The following is a 20,304-nucleotide window of genomic DNA, read 5'->3' as shown; positions in this document are numbered from 1 at the left end:
AGGAACAGATGAACAAATTCTTTGTCCGTGCCCAAGACCCGCAATACTATGAACGACTAATGATGATCGAGAGCCACAAATTTTCCGACATTATCAAACTGGGGGAACGAATCGAAGAAGGCATTAAGAGCAGTATGGTTTCAAACTTTGAGGCCTTGCAAGCTACAAATAAGGCCTTGCAGTCCGGTGGTGTGTCCAAAAAGAGGGACGTAGGAGCTGTGATGGTTGCACAAAGGACCAAATCTCCTATCAAGTACCAAACCTACCCAACACCTCCACTCACATATCAGCCCACACCGAACTACCAAGCACCCTCACCACCCGCCTATCAACCATCTCCGCCTCCCATATCAGCCTGATTCGCCTAGATATTCCCAACCCGCACATGTCTACCAAACTTACAATGCTCAACCATCCCACTATCAGTCACCTCCTGCCCATCAGAACTTCCCTAGACCCCAACCAAATTTAGACCGCAGGCCTCCCAAATAATATACAGCCATTGCTGAACCCATTGACCAACTATATGAGAGACCCATAGCCGCCGATTATGTCAACCCCATCCCTGCTACAAATCCTGAGAACCTTTCTCAGTGGGTTAACCCAAACAAATCCTGTGCATACCACTCCGGCATGAAATGGCACACCATCGATGAATGTCGTTCCTTGAAAGACTAGATCCAGTCTCTGATCGATAATAAGGTTATTGTGGCAAAGGAACCTGCCCCAAATGTCCGCAACAACCCTCTACCGGACCATAAGGGCGGGGGTATTCACATGATCGAAGTGGAGGATGATTGGGATCCCGAGGGATCCATCGGGTTGATCGCAGAAGGCGATGATCCAAAGAAGCCAGCAATTACTCTCAAACCCATCATAGTCCAGATCGAACCGTCCGAGGTCACTGAGGTAGATGTGTCTATACCTCTTGAGTTTGAGGCAGCGCCATCAGCAAAAACTCCGGCACCGTTTGAGGTTACAGTTTTGCCACCCAAGGAACATGTCCCATTTGAAGTGAAGGTAGCCGCACCGATTCTAGTGGGGATGACCACAATGCCGCCATTCCATACAAAAGTTATACCTTGGGATTATACAGCCGAGGCTAGGAGGAAAGGCAAAGTCAGGTTCGAAGAGACTATTGCAGCACAGGGTATGACAAGGACTGGAAGAGACTATACCCCGGAACACTTAGCTGAGTCTAGTAAGCAAGCTTCCAACCGACCACTCATCATTGAAACGGGTGCAGATGACCTTTGGAGGAAGATACAGGCCAAGGAGTATTCGTTCATCGACCAGCTAAACAAAACACTAGCGCAGATATCTATCCTCTCATTGCTGCAGAATTCCAAGACACACAAAAATGCTTTGTTGAAGGTGCTGAGTGAAGCCTATGTGCCAAGCAACATCACTAGCGGGGAAATGGCTAGTATGGTGGGACAGGTATTAGAGAGCCATAAAATCACCTTCTATGAGGACGATCTTCCACCTGAAGGGATGGGTCACAACAGAGCCCTGCACATCACCGTGCAATGCGAGGACTATTTCATCACCAGGATCCTGGTCGACGGGGGTTCCAGCCTTAACATCTGTCCCCTGGTAACACTCAAGAAGTTGGCAAAGGGCTGCACGAGATAAAAGAAGGAGCAATCAACTTGAAAGCCTTTGATGGGTCTCAGAGGTCCACCATCGGTGAGATTAGCATATGTATGCAGATGGGACCAACCTGGTTCGATGTTGATTTTCAAGTAATATATGTGCCCACATCCTACAACTTACTGCTGGGACGGCCATGGATTCATGCTGATGGGGCCGTAGCATCAACACTGCACCAGGCGGTAAAATTAGAACGGAATCACCAGGAGGTGATCATTCACGGCGATGGTAGCAACCCTAGATACAGTCGTCAGACCATTCCAGCTATCGGAGGGAGAAGAAATCTAGGCGGAGAGACATACCACCACATCGAGCGGGTCAATGCTGTCGACAAAGACAAGTGGTGGGATAACAAGATCGTGAGTATATTGAATTGGAGTGGGTACGAGCCTGGTAAAGGACTCGGCAAAAACCTCCAAGGAATAGCTAAACCCATAACACTCAAGAAGCATAGCACCACTTTCAGCTTGGGGTACGAATACACTTCTGAAGAGTTCAACAACTGGTCGCCGCCATGGCGTGGTCGTTACTACCCATTGGAGCAGCCGATACCGCACTTAGAACAAACTTTCCAACAGGCTAACATCGTCTATGGGACAGACGAAGAAGAGGCGCTCGCAGCAGTGAAAAACTTGTTTTTAGAGGACAATGATATGGATTGTTGTGTTATCCTTGAGGAGGAGCGGGAGGAAGGCCCTTCCATACAGGCTGTAAGCAGAGGAGCACGCCTCAACAACTGGACTATCAGGACAACCAGAGCTCGGCGAGCCTCGGGGCAGCAAGGCTACAACATGCATCATGCACTGTTTTTATTTACTAGATGATTTTCTTTTCGTATTTTTTCCCGCAATAAGATCTTCAATGTTCAAAACAGCTATGGAATTTATCAATGCATTTTGACTTTTCTTATGAATCAACACTCATTACTATTTTTCTCTCATTACTTTACTTATACAGCATTACTATTACTTATCTTGATGAACCAATGACTGTGACATGCAATGAGACAACGCAACAAACGGACATTGATTCAGATGAAGATGACATACCGGAGGAGATTGTCAAAGAAGTGGAGAACTTTGAGAACAGACCTAAGTCCAACCTGGACGAGACAAAAATTGTTAACCTGGGAGATGTAGAAAATGTCAAGGAAACACGAATCAGCGTTCACTTGTCGCCGTCAGAACAGAAGGAATACACAGAATTTCTAAAGGAATATGAGGACATATTCGCCTGGTCATATGATGACATGACTGGTCTAAGTACATCTATTGTGGCCTATAAACTGCCAACTGATCTGACATGTCCGCCAGTAAAGCAGAAGCTCAGAAAGTTCAAACCAGATATGAGTTTGAAAATCAAAGAAGAAGTCACTAAGCAAGTCAAAGCTACGGTTCTCAGGGTAGTAGAATACCCGACATGGTTAGCCAACATAGTTCTAGTGCCAAAGGAGGACGGGAAGGTCAGAGTCTGTGTCGACTACCGGGATCTCAACCGGGCCAGTCCGAAAGATGACTTCCCTTTGCCAAACATTCACGTCCTGATTGACAATTGCGCCAAGCATGAACTGCAGTCATTCGTGGATTGTTTCGCCGGTTACCCTCAGATCTGGATGGATGAAGAAGATGCTGAGAAAACGGCTTTCATTACGCCGTAGGAATGTATTGTTACAAAATGATGCCGTTCGGCCTGAAGAATGCAGGGGCCACCTACATGAGGGCCTTGACTACCATTTTTCATGATATGAGACACAAGGAGATAGAGGTGTATGTGGATGATGTTATTGTCAAGTCCAAGAAAGTCGCTGACCACATAAAAGATCTGGGGAAGTTTTTCAACAGATTACAGAGGTACAACCTGAAATAAATCCCGCAAAATATGCATTTGGGGTTCCTGCCAGGAAGTTGCTCGGGTTTATTGTGAGCTACCGAGGAATAGAACTGGATCCATCAAAAGTCAAAGCCATTCAAGAACTACCACCGCCAAAGAACAAGAAGGATGTGATGAGTTTCTTAGGATGACTCAACTACATCAGCCGGTTCATAGCGCAGTCCACGGTCATCTGCGATCCAATTTTTAAGATATTGAAGAAGGACGCTGCTACCAAATGAACCGACGACTGTCAAAAGGCATTCGACAGAATCAAGGAGTACCTGTCAACACCACCAGTCTTGGTCCCTCCTGAGCCAGGTAGACCCCTATTACTCTACCTTGCAGTATTGGACGGAGCTTTCGGTTGCATTTTAGGGCAACATGATGAAACAGGAAGAAAGGAACATGCCATCTATTATCTCAGCAAGAAGTTTACTTCGTACGAGGCCCGGTATTCTTTTTTGGAGCGCACCTGCTGTGCTTTGACTTGGGTGGCTCAGAAGCTAAGGCATTACTTCTATGCCTATAATACATATCTCATATCAAGGATGGATCCTTTAAAGTACATCTTTCAGAAGCCCATGCCTACTGGCAAGCTAGCCAAGTGGCAAATCCTGTTGAGTGAGTTCGACATTGTCTACGTAACTGAGAAAGCGGTCAAGGGACAGGCACTGGCAGATCACCTCGCTGAGAATCCCGTAGATGGAGAATACGAACCCCTGAAAACGTATTTTCCTGATGAAGAGGTATCATTCATAGGAGAAGATATTGCAGAGTCCTATGATGGTTGGATAATGTCCTTCGATGGAGCAGCAAACTTCAAAGGAGTTGGCATAGGAGCAGTCTTGGTATCAGAAACCGGCCAGCATTATCCAGTGTCCGCCAAGTTCAGGTTTCCCTACACCAACAACATGGATAAATACGAAGCTTGCATCTTAGGGCTAAAAATGGCCATTGACATGAACATTCAGGAGCTGCTAATAATTGGAGATTCAGATTTACTCATACATCAGGTGCGAGAGGAATGGGAAACTAAGAACTCCAAGATACTCCCATATCTGCATCATGTACAGGAGTTGAGAAAGAGGTTCAGGAAGACAGAATTCCGACATGTTCCCAGAATCCAGAATGAATTCGCCGATGCATTGGCTACCCTGTCATCCATGATACAGCATCCTGATAAGAATTTCATTGATCCCATTCCGGTGAAAATTCATAATCAGCCAGCTTACTATGCCCATGTTGAAGAGGAAGCGGACGGAAAACCTTGGTTCCATGATATCAAGGAATATTTGGCGAAAGGAGAGTACCCGGAGCTTGCCAATCATACTCAGAAGCGCACACTTCGGAGGTTGTCTAACAATTTCTTTCACAGCGGAGGAATCCTGTATAGGAGGACTCCGGATTTGGGATTATTAAGGTGTGTCGACGCAAAGGAAGCATCCAAGCTGCTAGAGGAAATTCATGATGGGACCTACGGTCCACATATGAATGGTTTTGTTTTAGCAGAGAAGATACTCCAGGCTGGTTACTTTTGGATGACTATGGAGACAGATTGCATCCAGTATGTCCGGAAATGACATCGCTGTCAGATTCATGCAGACATGATAAGAGTGCCTCCGAGTGAGCTCCACACAACAAGCTCACCATGGCCATTCGCCACCTGGGGAATGGACGTCATTGGACCAGTCGAGCCTGCTGCTTCCAACGGACACAGGTTTATCCTAGTAGCCATCGGCTACTTCACCAAATGGGTCGAAGCAGCATCTTACAGAGCAATAACTAAAAAGTCGTGGCAGACTTCGTCCGCAACCGTATTGTTTGTCAATTCGGTATCCCAGAGTCGATCATCACTGATAATGGCTCCAATCTCAACAGTGACCTAATGAAAGGTATGTGTGAAACCTTCAGGATTAGCCACAAGAATTCCACAGCCTACAGGCCTCAAATGAATGGAGCTGTGGAAGCCGCCAACAAGAATATCAAGAAGATATTGAGGAAAATGATAGAAAAGCATAAACAGTGGCATGAGAAGTTAGCATTTGCTCTATTGGGGTATCGCACCACAGTCCGCACATCAACCGGGAAAACCCCTTATATGCTGGTTTATGGTACAGAAACCGTCATTCCCGCCAAAGTAGAAATTCCTTCCTTAAGGATCATACAGGAAGCTGAGCTCGACGATGCAGAATGGGTGAAAAGTCGTTATGAGCAACTAGCTCTTATAGACGGAAAGAGGATGAACGCAATTTGCCATGCTCAACTCTATCAGAACAGAATGTCCAGAGCCTTCACCAAAAGGGTCAAGCCAAGACAGTTCACACCGGGACAACTGGTGTTAAAGAAAATTTTTCCGCATCAAGATGAAGCCAAAGGGAAATTCTCTCCCAACTGGCAAGGCCCGTACATGGTTCACCGGGTTCTGATAGGAGGAGCCCTCATACTTGCAGAAATGGACGGAGAAGTTTGGCCAAAGCCGATTAATTCAGATGCAGTCAAGCGCTACTATGTGTAATCTCTATGTTTTCGCTGCATGATGTAAATTGAACTATGCCTGACCTGATTCCCGTTTAAGAGGGGATACGTAGGCAGCCCTATGGGTTCGGTCACAATTAAATAAAATTTCATTCCCCCCCCCCCCCGAAATTGGAAACTGGGGCAGAATTTTGAGGAGGACCCTCAAAATTCTGAAGCAATTTCAGCTAAATTGTCGCAAGCAACAGTCAGAAGCACCAACCCATTAAACTGGGACAGAATTTTGAGGAGGACCCTAAAAATTCCGTAGCAAGAGAGGTTGCAATGTCCTGAACCACGTCACAACCGTCGGTTCATCTAAAACGTTATTCTTAATTATCTACTCATGTCATATTTTTATGAAATCATGCATGTTTATTACTGAAATTGCCTTGTTTAGCAATGCTACCCCAGTGGTACGTACAGTATCACCAGATCGAAGCCACAGGTCAAGCAGAGCCAGCAGGGATACGAACTAACCTTCCCCCTTTTACAAAACTCATGATTTTTCTTTAGATGCAGGCACTCGGATTGCGAAATTATCAAACATACTATACACTCACGAGACAAACATCGTTCAGGAATACAACTCTCAAGACCGTTGCACTTACCCACATTTGCTATCCACATACACCAACGACATTTCGTATGTCACAATGTCCCCAACAGTCAGAATATCTCAATCCGCTATGAGCTAAGAAAGCTCTGTTACCATTTTCCGTTTTATTTCTTGCATAAGGCTACCATTCTGCCTTCCGAGACTAAACACTGTCTCCATCTGCATTTTCTGCATTGCATAAGGCTACCATTCTGCCTTCCGAGACTAAACGCTGTCTCCATCTGCATTTCTGCATTGCATAAGGCTACTATTCTACCTTCTGAGACTAAACGTTGTCTCAATCTGCATTTTCTGCATTGCATAAGGCTACCATTCTGCCTTTAGAGACTAAACGTTGTCTCCATCTGCATCTGCATGGCTGAAAAATCGCCTAATACTACATCTGTATGGCTGAAAGATCGCCACATACTGCATCTGCATGGCTGAAAGATCGCCTTATACTGCATTGCATGGCTGAAAGATTGCCTCATACTGCATCTGTACGGCTGAAAGATCGCCACATTGCATGGCTGAAAGATCGCCTCATACTGCATCTGCACGGCTGAAAGATCACCACATTGCATGGCTGAAGATCGCCTCATACTGCATCTGCATGGCGCCTCATACTGCATTGCATGGCTGAAAGATCGCCTCATACTGCATCTGCACGGCTGAAAGATCGCCACATTGCATGGCTGAAAGATTGCCACATGCTACTGCATTCTTCATGGGCTAAAATATCGCCAACTTATCCAAAGGCGTCATCGTTCGGAGTCACCATCCTCATAGCCCGAGAACACCATGTCATGGTCCGAGGATCCCTTTCAATCTTTTGCATATCATTATTGAAAGGCATCATGGTTCGGAGGCATCATTTTTATAGTCCGAGAGCATCATTTCATAGCCTGCGAATCCTTTATTACACGCTTCATTGCCCAGGATGTCATGGTCTAAGGACGTCATCCTAACCGTCCGAAGATAACATTCATGGTCCAACGGGAAGTTGCATCATGTCTAATTTTATGCACAATATACGCTTGTATTTTTTCTATTTGCAGGTAAAACCGGCATGCAACGGCCGTCCCGACAGGAGCCCGCATTAGTGCCCGCAGGCATATCAAACCTGACCATTCCAGTAAGACACTCACTCGACCAGCCCAAAATATTGCGTCCGTTCTTGGAAAATACCCCTCGGCATATTTCGCCGATGGATTCTAAACTACATATGGCCTGATTCCTGTAAAACCAGGGATATGTAGGCAGCTCAGAAGCCGGGGTGCAGCCTGAACCTCTCCCAAACCGTTCCGCTCGGTCAAAATTGGCCATCATATCTTTACCCGAAAACTCTTTCATCATTCCCAGGTAAAGAGGGGCAGCTGTTGACACCTAATTTTTCCCTATATATTTTTTTTTCAATATGCAAAATAACTTCAAAATGGTATATGTATGTATATATTAGTATATCCAAGTGTTTCATAACTTTTCCTCAATTTTAAAAGATTTTTAAATCTATTTATTCTCCTGTTCTATCCATAAAAATCCAATTATTGCTTCCAAAATTATTATTTTGGTGATTCACTTATTGCACTTTTATATCTATACTAAAATATAGACAAGGGAATTTTTGCACATTTTTACAAATTTATTTAGTATTTTTAAAGCTAAATTGCATATAATTGCAATATTAGCCTCTTTTAATATTTAACTGCATTTATATACATAAAATTAAGTCCGTATTTTTAAGTAGTTAATTATGTGTCATAAATCATTTTAGTACCTTTAATTTATTTTCAGAAATTATTTTATTATTTTTATAAATCAAGTGGGGAAAATGGCTATTTAAAATCTAGCCAGATTTCATTTCAATTATGGCCTAAATTCTACCCCAATTTACCCCTACCCAATTCCTACTCATACCCGACCCCAACCCAGTTAAATTGACCCATGCCCGGATTCCCACCTAACCCTTTAAATCTCAACCGTGGATCATCGGAGACCTATACCAGCCTTCATGGCTTCTACGTGTTTAGTTCTGTGGTCTCATGACCAGACTCTGAAGGGGCTTGGTCCAGTCTTTGCTGGATGACCTTTCTCCGGTCATCTCTGACCTTTCTCCAGCCAGCCATAGCCATTCGAGTCAGACCTTTGACTCTCCTATTTACATCGGTAACTTTCGAAGCCTCTCTCACCTTTTCTAGGTTCTTCTGAAACTCTAATCTATAAGGCATTTTCGACTTCTTTCAGGTTTACCTTAGATCCATGCTTGCCATGAGTTTTTAAACGCCTTCTCGAAGTTTCTCTAACATTGCTTTCAAAAAGCTTCTTCATTTTTTTTTCTGATTAGGGTTTTCCTTTAAGTTCTTCTTTTCAAAATCGTTTTTTTGATTTTAATGTGTCTGTGATTCTACTATGTTTGTCCATGTTATTCTCCTATCCGAGTTTAGCATGTTAAAAACCCTAATTTCTTTTGGGTTCATTCGAGTTTCTGAAGCTGTTTGCTAAGTGTTTGTTTGATTTATTTGTTTATCATCTTTAAACTCGATTGATGTGGAAAACTGGGTCCATTCGAGTTTCTGAAGTTGTTTGCTAAGTATTTGTTTATCATCTTTTAAGCTTGAATATTGTTGAAGAAACATATGTCTTTGGATTTGAAACTATTCAATTGAATACCTGACTTGATTTGACGTTCCTTTGTTTCAGCATCTCTTTTCTTTATGTGACTCCTCTGATTTTGGGTTCTTACTATCTTTGAAACTCGACTATGCTTATAAACCCTAACCTTTTAGAAGGGTTTGGTCATATGTTACTATGAGACCCTTTGCATGCTTCTAATACTTTATTTTTCTTCACTATTGACTCAACATGATTTGACCTACTAGACTAGCATGCTTCGAATGTTTGCTAAACTTTATGCTACTATTGCATGTTGTTTCTTTTGCCAATAGTTTGGCCTCACATGTCTATTGTTTGTGCACTCTATTTATAGTTGAGGTTCCTTATTTGATTGATTTTCAATCTTGGGACTGATTTCAAAACTTCTCTTTTTGCGGACTCTAATTTCACCCGCCTGTTAAAGTAATTGATCACTTTCCTTATTTTGCCTTACTGAATCTTTTTCCCAAAATAAGTGTATCTCTGTGCTTAGCTCGATTGCTTACTTAATGTTTTACTACTTCTTTTTATGGTAATAATCAGTCTGCCTATAAACTGATTTTCTTTCATTCTTTTGAACCTGTTAGCCCTGTTAAACAAGTGATTCCTCAATTAAAGTGGAATCACTTGGTTGATTGATTTAGACTATTGATTGTTTCCATATTTGTATTGAACTTTACTTATTGCCTTATTTCTCACATCTTTTCAAAAACTATAAAAACCCACCTCCTTTTCTTTCAAAGGGACGAAAAAAAAGAAAAAAAAAAAGACAAGGAATAAAACACTTGAAATCTGACACACACTCCACTAAAATCTCTCTCTTTTCTCTGTTGCTACTTGTGATGCTGCCTTACCTAGCCGGCTGAAAGCCAAGGCTAAGCTGTAGGAAGCTTGCTTACTTTTTCTCTGCATTTGCATCTTTACTGGTCTGTTCTAACTAATTTTCTGCATCAACAACAACATGTTTCTTCACTATTTCCTGCACCCTTGTTTGTTTCCTGTTTGTATTTAATCAAGTTCCATTTTTAAGCATGCTGTAATCTGCCCTTTCTGTTCTGAATTAATGCTTTCTTATGAATTTTTTCAGTCACTTATTATGGCTTATGAATTCTAAACCCCCATCCTCAATGTGTTTGGTATCTGTGGTTGGTTTGGGGCATGACAGCATTGGACATTGCTGTGCATGACCCAAACCTGATCCCCCTGGGATCATAACTTCCATGTCCCCTCTATATGTTGTGTGTTCTGATTGGTTTATAGGCCAGCACCTTCTATTGTTGTGCATGCCCTGCCTAAGGGTATATGCTCTTTGCAATTTATTCCTAAACCCCTGACCCCTTTGTATGAAATTATGAACTCTGTGCTTTAATATTATCGTTTTCCCATCATCCCTTACCCCTTCCTTTCTCCCGTCAGTTTTTAAATCTCTATTTTTGCACTTCCACCATGTTCTTAGACATAAGTTTTGCCCCTCTTGTGTGAGCCTTGCTTTGGGATCCATGAGTTCCCTCTGAACTTGGACACATAAGGGCTTGCCCTTCCACACTACACTCACCTCTATTTGGTTCTATGAACCTGGGTGTAAGCACTGCCCGGGGTCCCTTAAGACCCTTAGGGAACTTTGACATACCCAGGTCTGAGAAAGGCTTTGAAACAAGGGGTATTTGAGGCGTTTTGTTCCATAACTCAGAAAGGAAGTCAGAATCAGGCTTCCTATGGTTGTATTTTCCTATTTTTTATATTTTCTTGATGTAATTCAGCAACTGGTCTGTAATAATTTGTAACAAACACTCGGTTGGCTAGTAGAAATGGGATGGGTAATTATGCATGCTCAAGGGTAGAAAATATGCTCATAGGATTTGTGTTCTGAATGATTCGATTCTGCATTTTAGAAAGCATGTCTATAGGACTGGTTTTAAATCCTGCATGTTCAATTCTGCATTTAGACACCATGTCTATAGGATTTATTATAAATTCTGCACCTTTGACTCTACACCTAGATAACCTGCCTATAGGACTTTATTTAAAATTCTGCACGTTTATTACCACTTAGGCACCATGCTCTAGGATCTAAACGGCTATAAGCAGATATCATGTTCTTAATGTTAAAATCAGTATTTTATAAAGATCATGCCTATAGGAATTCCCAAGTAAAATACTGCTTGTTTCCATTTTGCGTAGATATCATGTCCACAGGAATTAAAGTTAGCAATAATGGATATCATCATCTGCAGAATCTGAAACCAGTCTAATTTAAATCAGTTTCACTCTGAACCATTTTTTTTAACAACCTTATTCCCTATTTAACATGGTTTAGCAAGCATGCCTATAGGATTTCAAACCGCTCGTTTTTAGATTTGCTACTGCTTTGCCACACTCTGAATCAGTGATAGATATTATGCTCATAAGATCTCCCCCAAACACTTAGGCAAACCTTAGGTAATAACAACAAATAAAATTGAGCCCGCTTCTATTAACTAGTAATTGTTACAACCAGCAGGCAGGCCTGATTCAGACTTCTTATCTAAGTTATGTAATAAATTGGTCTGCTTCAACAACAATAATCCCCTTGCCTTAGTATTTTTTTAGATTCAGACCTTGATTGTTGTTTGAGTCATGCTATTTTGGTTGCTTTGCTTGAGGAGGTATACATGAGCCTTCAGTGTTTACGTGCTTCCCTTTTAATGTGCTGTCTTGAGTGTTTTGTATGTCGCCTTAGCTTTTTCACCTTTGAAACCTCAAAGTCAATCTAATATCCCTCCACTTTAGGACTAGTAGTCCTATGTGCCTCCGGGACTTATAGGAATGGGACGGGTAATAGCACGCAATAGTGGTCGAGACCAATCCGCGCGTTAGTACCTTAATGGGGGTAGGAAGGGTAGATATGGATATGATGACCAGTGGGCTAATACCACGTGTAGCCCCTCTTTTGAGGAGTGATTACCGGGTATTGCATCGATGTGATCCATATTATAAATAAACCTAGGACCCCCTCCCCTCTCTTTCTTTGCCTTTAAAGCATTATGACTTCTTTTCAGAAAATCAGCTTTTTTTTAATGATTGCTCTATTTTACTTCCAAGCGTTTGTGTATTAAAATCCCCTCTTACTTGAGCCTTATTTTCTTACATGTTAATTGCACCAAATTCACAAAGAACAATCTGGCCGGGAACCACACTAGTGTATCCTGAGGGGTGCCTAACACCTTCCCCTTAGGATAATTTCAAGCCCTTACCCTATCTCTGGTTATCAAACAACTTAGTAGTGAACCTTGTAGGTGTCCTAATGCACCATAAATCATTAGGTGGCAAATCTTCAAATGCAAAACCCAGTTCCCAAAAGGAACGAGTTGCCCTATACCCAAATGTCATAAACCCGATTCTCCCGATGCAAAGAGGGAAAAAAGGGGGCGCGACACTAACTTTGCATAAATAATTAAAGGAGCAAAACGATCACATAGAGAAAATACCTGGCGTGCCACCCGTGATCAAAGGGGTAGATATTGACAAGTATTCCCAACAACCCTGGAAGCAAAGTGCAGCACCTTTGCCAATTTCTCCAAAGTTTAAAATGCCTGATATTCCAAAATATGATGGAACAACTGATCCTCGAGATCACGTAACTACGTTCACAACTGGCGTGATAGGCAAAAATTTAACCAAGCAAGAAATCGAAACGGTTTTGGTTAAAAAGTTTGGTGAAACACTCACGAAAGGCGTTACATGGTATTCTCTTTTACCTGAAAGCTCTATTGATTCTTTTGTTGAGCTTGCAGATTCATTTATAAAAGCACATTTGGGAGCTCAGAAGGTTGAAAAAAGGATGGAAGATATCTTTAAGGTAAAATAAGGGAATAGAAAATTACTCAAGGAATTCGTGGATAGATTCTAGCGGGAGAGGAGGATGTTACCTCGACAACCTGATAACCAGGCAGCTATGGCATTCGCAACGAGAAAAGTTCAGAAGCCACGAGAAGGCTGAAGGAAAGTTTGAGAGAATTTCTTGCAATTACTTGGAACGATGTGTACAACAGGTACAGTACAAAGTTGCGAATAGAGGAAGATACAGTCGCACAGCCAAGGACCAATGAAAAAGCAGGATCGAGACATTCAGAATAACAAAAAAGGCAAAAAAATAGGTACGAGCCTTACATGGGACATGCTGGGCAGGACCCTCAATCTAAACAAGAAAACGCACGATTCGACTCGAGACCAAGGCAAAAGGATAGGAGTTCTTCATCTAGGTTCAGAAAGGAACGAGATTCACGAGTCAACTATTCTAATACACATACGAGGATAGGAGATTACAGCTATAATGTCACCACCTCTGAGTTAGTAGCAGTTTTAAGAGGTATGGGAGAAAAGGTGTAGTGGCCTAATGAAATGAGATTAGATCCAAGCAAAAGGAATCTGATTTTTTGGTGTGAGTTTCATAATGATCATGGCCATAGAACACCAGATTATAGACTACTACAGGGAGAAGTCAAGCATTTGTCAAAGCAAGGTTTATCTAACTGACATATTCAGTGAAAAAGGAAGATAATCATATACGAAGAACAGACAAGAACCCCTGAAACCTCCATCACCAAAAAGAATAGTCAATGTAATAACTGGGGGGGGGGGGGGAGGTGAGGTTAACGGTGTAACATATACATCAACAAAAAAGACATCAAAAGTCATGATAACTCACGGGAAGAGAGTTCGCCAGGTCTTGGATGGAGACAATATAACATTTGATGATGGAGATACGGATGACTTGATGATCCCCCCCAATGATGCACTGGTAATATCTTTACTTGTACACGATACTAATTTAAACGAGTTTTAATTGATCCAGGTAGTTCAGTGAACATCATTTTATTAAGGGTGGCGAATGAAATGCAAGCGAATGCAAGGTGATACCAAAGGCACGGTCCTTGTCCAAGTTTAATAATTCATGCGTTATCATAAAAGGGAAGTTCTGCACACCACGTTCGCGGAAGGAGTTGTCAAGGACACAAAGTTCCAGGTGATAGACGCAGACATGGCCTATAATATAATTCTGGGAAGACCATGGATTCACGATATGGATGCCGCCCTATCCACACTGCATCAAGGTATAAAATTTCCTTCGCAGTGGGGAATCTATCAAATTTGTAGAGATCAGCAAGCTTCAAGAAGTATCAACCCGGTGCTGATTACAAGCACGGTAACAAATGATGCAGCCGCGAAATAGCAACAACAGAATTCGGTTGAGGATATTGGTGCAAAGACCTCAACTAAAGGCATACCAGGATAGACTAATGTTGATTCAAGACCCGATGTTATTCAAGAGCCAGAAGAAAATGAAAATATTAAGACAACTACTGATGAACCCGAAGCTATAGTGCTATTTACACATTGGCCAAACAGAAAAGTTTACGTCGAGGAAAATTTAAGTCCAAAAGTGAAAGGTAAATTAATTAAATTTTTACAAGCTAACGTAGATTGCTTTGCTTGGTCGCATTCTGATATAACAGGTATACCACCGGAAGTAATCACCCTCAAACTGAATGAGGACCCATCATACCCACTTGTCAAGGAGAAAAAGAGGAAGAAGGGATCTTTCAAAAATTAAGTAATCCAGGAGGAGGTACAAAAGGTTTTAAAAATTGGGTCGATACGAGAGATAAAGTATCCTAACTGGTTAGCTAATACCATGGTAGTTCACAAAAAGAATGGAAAATGGCAAGTTTGTATATATTATACTGATCTAAATAAGGCTTGTCCTAAAAATTCATTTCCTTTACCGCATATAGATCAACTAATTACTTCTACCGCAGAACATAAGCTTTTGAGTTTTTTAGATGCATATTCAGGATATAACCAGATAAACATAGACCCTCTAGATGAAGAAAGGACTTCGTTTATCACAGACAGGGGGACTTACTATTATAAAGTCATGCCATTTAGTTTAAAAAATATTGGAGCCACGTATCAAAGGTTGGTGACTAAAATATTTCAAGAACATCTGGGAAAAACTATGGAAGTCTACATTGACGATATGCTGGTAAGCCAGCACAGCTAGGAGATCATTTTCTACACCTGTAAAAAACTTTCGAGATTCTCCGCAAATATAATATGAAGCTAAATCCAGAAAAATTCACTTTTGGCATGGCTTCAGGTAAGTTTTTAGGCTCTCTCGTTTCTTACAAGGGTATTGAAGTGAATCCTATGCAGATCAAAGCTACCGAGAAAATAACAAATATACTCATGAGCAAAAAAGAAGTGCAGAGATTAATAGGAAGGATAGCAGCCTTGTGGAGGTTTATATCAAAATCGTCAGAGAGAGCTTTAAATTCATTTCAGTATTGAAAAAGCAGAATAAGTTTGAATGGACTGATGAATGCCAACAAGACCTCAAGGACCTAAAATCGTATCTATCAAATCTACCTTTGCTAGCCAAACCAAAAGTCGGTGAAAGGCTTCTCATTTATCTCACTGTGTCAGAAGTAGCAGTAAGTGCGGTGTTGGTTCGAGAAGATAAAGGTAAACGATCCCCAATTTATTATGTAAGTAAATCTTTGCTAGATGCTGAGACACGATATCCCCATTTGGAAAAGCTTTCTTTAGCGTTAATTATGATATCTAGGAAGTTAAGACCTTATTTCCAATGTCATTCTATTTTCGTAATAACTGCTTTCCCCCTAAGGAATATACTGCATAAATAGGAACTATTAAGTAAGTTAGCTAAATGGGCAATAGAACTCAGTGAGTATGATATCACCAGAACTGTAATAAAATCGTAGGTTTTAGCAGATTTTGAAGCGGATTTTAGTACAAATTTAGTTTCTAAAGAAGAAAAGGAACTATAGGTATTTATCAGAGCTAATCCGGTGACTTAGACTCTATTTACTGATGGTTCTTCAAACTTTAAAGGAGCGGTTTTAGGAATTGTTCCAATTCCACCTTCATGGGAAGTCATAAGGCAAGCAATAAAATATTATCCATTAACTAACAATGAGGCAGAATAGGAAGCTGTGATTGCAGGCTTGGAACTGGCGCGAGAACTTGGTATAGAGCAGATGTGATCAAAAGTGACTCGCAGTTGGTTGTTAACCAGATGCAGGGGACTTACGTGGCAAGAGAAATGCGAATGCAACAGTACTTGGAAAAGGTACGAGAATGGCTTAGACAATTTCAGTCGTGGAAGGCCATATAGATACCCAGGGAAGAGAATGCAGAAGTAGATGCGTTGGCAAATCTCGCGTTTGTCACGGATGTAACAAATGCAGAAAATGCTATCGTGATACATCTGTTTCATTCAGCACTTGACCAAGACAAGAGTGAGGTAAATTTTAATAATCTAACTTGGGATTGGAGAAATGAATTTGTGAACTTTTTGTAGTATGGTATTTTACCTGAAGACAAGAAGTCACAATTGCTTCATCAAAAAGCCGCTTGGTATTGTTTAATTCATGGAAATTTAAACCGAAAGATGTTTGGAGGACCTTTAGCATGGTACCTCGGCCCATCGCAAACGGAGTATGTGATGAAGGAAGTACATGAAGGGCACCGCGGTAATCACGCGGGGAAGATCATTGGTAAATACGTTAATAAGAGCAGGATATTATTGGCCAAAAACGGAAGACGAAATAGAGAACTTTGTAGCTAGATGCGATAAATGTCAACGATATGCCAAAAACATGCACCGCCCAGCAGAACGGTTACATTCAGTCATTTCACCATGGCCCTTCATGAAATGGGGCATGGATTTTGTAGGCCCGTTGTATCAAGCTAAGGGAAAGCTATATATTCTATTAGTTTTAACAGATTATTTTTCAAAATGGGTAGAAGCAAGTGTTTTCAAACAGGTGCGAGAAAAAGAAGTAAGGGACTTTATTTGGCGAAACATTATATGTCAATTTGGAGTTCCAAAGGAAATTGTGTATGACTATGGCCCGCAATTCATAGGCACGAAAATCACAAAATTCTTTCAAAGTTGTATATTAAACAGATTACATCCGCACCTTACCACCCTACGGCCAACGGACAAGATGAATCAACAAATAAATTTATTATCAATACCCTAAAGAAGAGATTAGAAGAATCAAAAGGCAAATGGCCAAAAGTATTACCTGGGGTGTTACGGGCTTATCGAGCGACAGCAAAATCAAGTACGGGTGAGACTCCATTTTCACTTGTATGTGGTGCAGAAGCTTTGATTCCGGTAGAAATAGGTGAACCAAGTACGAGATACACACATGCTACTGAGGAAGCAAATGAGGAAGAGATGCGAGTAAATTTGGATCTATTATTAGAAAGGAGGAAAGTGACATTAATTCGATTGGCGGCTCAAAAACAGATGATTGAACAATATTACAATAGGATAGCTAATTTCAGATACTTCAAGATTGGAGACTTCATCCTCAAAAAGGTGTTCAGATCGACAAAAACGGCCAATGCAGGAAAGTTGAGTCCAAATTGGGAAGGCCCTTATAGGGTTCGAGGCATCGCTGGAAAGGGATCATACGAGTTTGAAACCTCGGATGGCAAGATACTACCATCAAACCGGAATGTCGTTCATTTGAAGAAGTATTACTTCTAGACGAGAAAAGTACCAATGGTCAGGTAGCATGCAGGTTCAATTTTATTTTGTTTTTTTTAATTTTACTAACTATTTTAGATGATAGGCAAAAATCTAGCCCGTATCAAATGGTGATATTAAACCCGAAAGGCACGCGGAATACTGAATTATTCCCGGTCTAGGTTGCAACCTTTCTGATGGAAAAAGGTTATGCAGTCATCATCTAAATAATTGTCTCCGAGTCCCGTTCATATTTTCCTTTATAGTGAATGGACCAAAAGGAAGGAGTCAGTGTTCGAGATTTCATACTTCAAAGCTCCAAAACTAGGGGGGACTATGCATATAGAAGGAAGCAAAAGAACCAAAAAGGCATAGTTCAGTTCAGCTTGAATCAAAAACCTTGTAGAAACCTTGTATTTTTCAAAGGACTGTGAACTCGCAAAAAGGATGCAAGATATTCCATATTCCTACGATCTTTAGGTTAAATCCAAAATCTAGTCACGGGATAATAGACCCGATCTTGTATTTTAAAATCTGCTACAATGAAAGAAGTTATGAAAGTGATGCACGAACAATTATGAAAATGATGTACAAAATTTATTTGAAAGTTCAAAACATAAAACTTTCTCAAGTTATTTTTATATTCATGGCTACTCCGTGTTTCATATATTTGCACTAATATGCAGATGGGACGTCGTCTTCATCAGTGTCACTAACATAAAATGGCCCTTTTTTATAAAAACCCATGTTAATCAAAGTCACGGGTTGTTAAGGCATTTTTTAATGCTAGAAAAAGCTCGAATATCAAAAAAGGCAAAGAGCATAATATGAGGCAAAGTCAACCGAATCATTTATATATGTTAACCTTGAAAAGCAAGGGTGCTAATTTGTCATTAAACCCCAAAAAGAAGATAGGGGTAGCAAAAATCAAACCTTCAAAAAAAAAGTTGTTAAACTAAGGAAAAACAACATAAGGGAGTTCCAAATAAAAGCTAACAAAAAGTAGGGGAAAGGAAAAAGGTAAGGAGCATCATCAACGGGAGAATCATCAAATGGGAAAAGAGGGATTAACTTGAGAAGAAGAGGCTTGAACATCAACCCCACCAGGAACAAGTCCATCTCCATCACCCTTGGAACCTTCATCTTCAGGTGAGGAAAAGCTTTGACGTTGCTGAGTTTTATCAATTGATTCTTTAGCCCTAGCAACCTCAACATTGAGGTCAAAATCCTCCTGGTTGGCTTCAATTAGAGTCTCGAGGTGAGTGTTCAAGAGCTTATCCTCGAGAGCCTCATAATCATTCTCCCACTGATGAATCTCAACTCTCAGCTCTTCTTTTTCTGCTTTCGAGGCTTCATAGGCTGTCTTCAAAGAGGCAAGAGAACTTTCCAAGAAATGAATTTTATTTGTAGAGGTGCGGAGGTCTTCTTGAGTTTGGATAAGTGTCTGAACCAATTCACCCGCATAAACCTCTTTTTGATAGAGGAGTTCCTTCAAACCCCTTATCTCTTCAGTAGCCTTGAAAAGTTGTACAGCAAAGAGGATTCCAGTATGTCTTTGTTCTTCTCGACTTGAATGGAAGAAGCTTTTTCAACCGCTAACTCGGTGGAAAGCATCCTCATTTGTTTCTCCAAAGCATTCTTCTCTTCTGCAAGAACATCCTTCTCCAGTTAAAGACCTTCGAATTGCTCTTTCCAGTTATCAGCCTCGGTGCGCAATTCAATAATTTGCTGGTCAGCCTGAGAAACTCTTTTCATAAGCTCTGTGCCAATCAAGTTAATCTGCAAAATGGAAAGGAAAAGTTATTAATGAGAAAAGAGAAGGAAGGAAGTGTAATTAAACTTATACCTTCAAAGAAGAATGAACAATGTCATTCATTAAGGTCAGCGAGCTATGGATTTCTAACTTCCTCTTCTCTACGGGGCCTAGCTGTGGCTTCAACAACACATCAGCTTGACCAGATTTTCTCATAAGTTCCCACCTTCAAGGACCTCAATTACAGCTCTTTTCATCTCCGTTCTGCTGCTAGAAGGTTCGACTTCTACATGAGAAGCAGCCACGGGAGTAACAACCAGAGTAACATTAGGTAAAGGCACATGGGGGTTGATGGTAGATGGAACTGGAAGAGAAGCAAGAGGCAATTCTTCAGAAATAGTCTCGAAACCTTCTTCACTCTCGAAGCCGTGGGCAAACAACCTATCAAAGGGACTAGATGGAGGAATAGAGACACCTTCATCGAAAATCACTAAAAGAGCACTTTTTGGCTCATCTATGAGTCTGAAAGGAATAGAGCTTGATTGAAGTTCATAAGAAGCAAGAGTTTCATTATCAGAAATCACGCGTCTCCTAACGCGCGATTTTCTCACTAAAGAGCCTTCTAATATTTCTTCCTCATCATCAAAACTACGTGCTTCATCAGTTTTCCTTTTGGAGGAAGTAGCACTCAAAATCTGTTCTTGGGCAAGACTCACGAAA

General features: G+C 41.2%; 1 protein-coding gene across 1 annotated transcript; it reads left to right on the top strand.

Annotated features, from left to right (window-relative positions):
• LOC109230106 lies at positions 15,386–17,852 on the top strand. Its single transcript, XM_019395635.1, has 6 exons — positions 15,386–15,428; positions 15,485–15,793; positions 16,184–16,232; positions 16,295–16,421; positions 16,467–16,595; positions 17,262–17,852. The coding sequence occupies exons 1-6, from the start codon at positions 15,386–15,388 to the stop codon at positions 17,850–17,852; spliced, it is 1,248 nt and encodes a 415-aa protein (XP_019251180.1).

This window comes from Nicotiana attenuata, chromosome 7 (genome assembly GCF_001879085.1).
Source record: "Nicotiana attenuata strain UT chromosome 7, NIATTr2, whole genome shotgun sequence".
Lineage (NCBI taxonomy): Eukaryota > Viridiplantae > Streptophyta > Magnoliopsida > Solanales > Solanaceae > Nicotiana > Nicotiana attenuata.
Note: the sequence above shows the minus strand (reverse complement) of the source record. Positions and strands in the feature narration are given on the sequence as shown.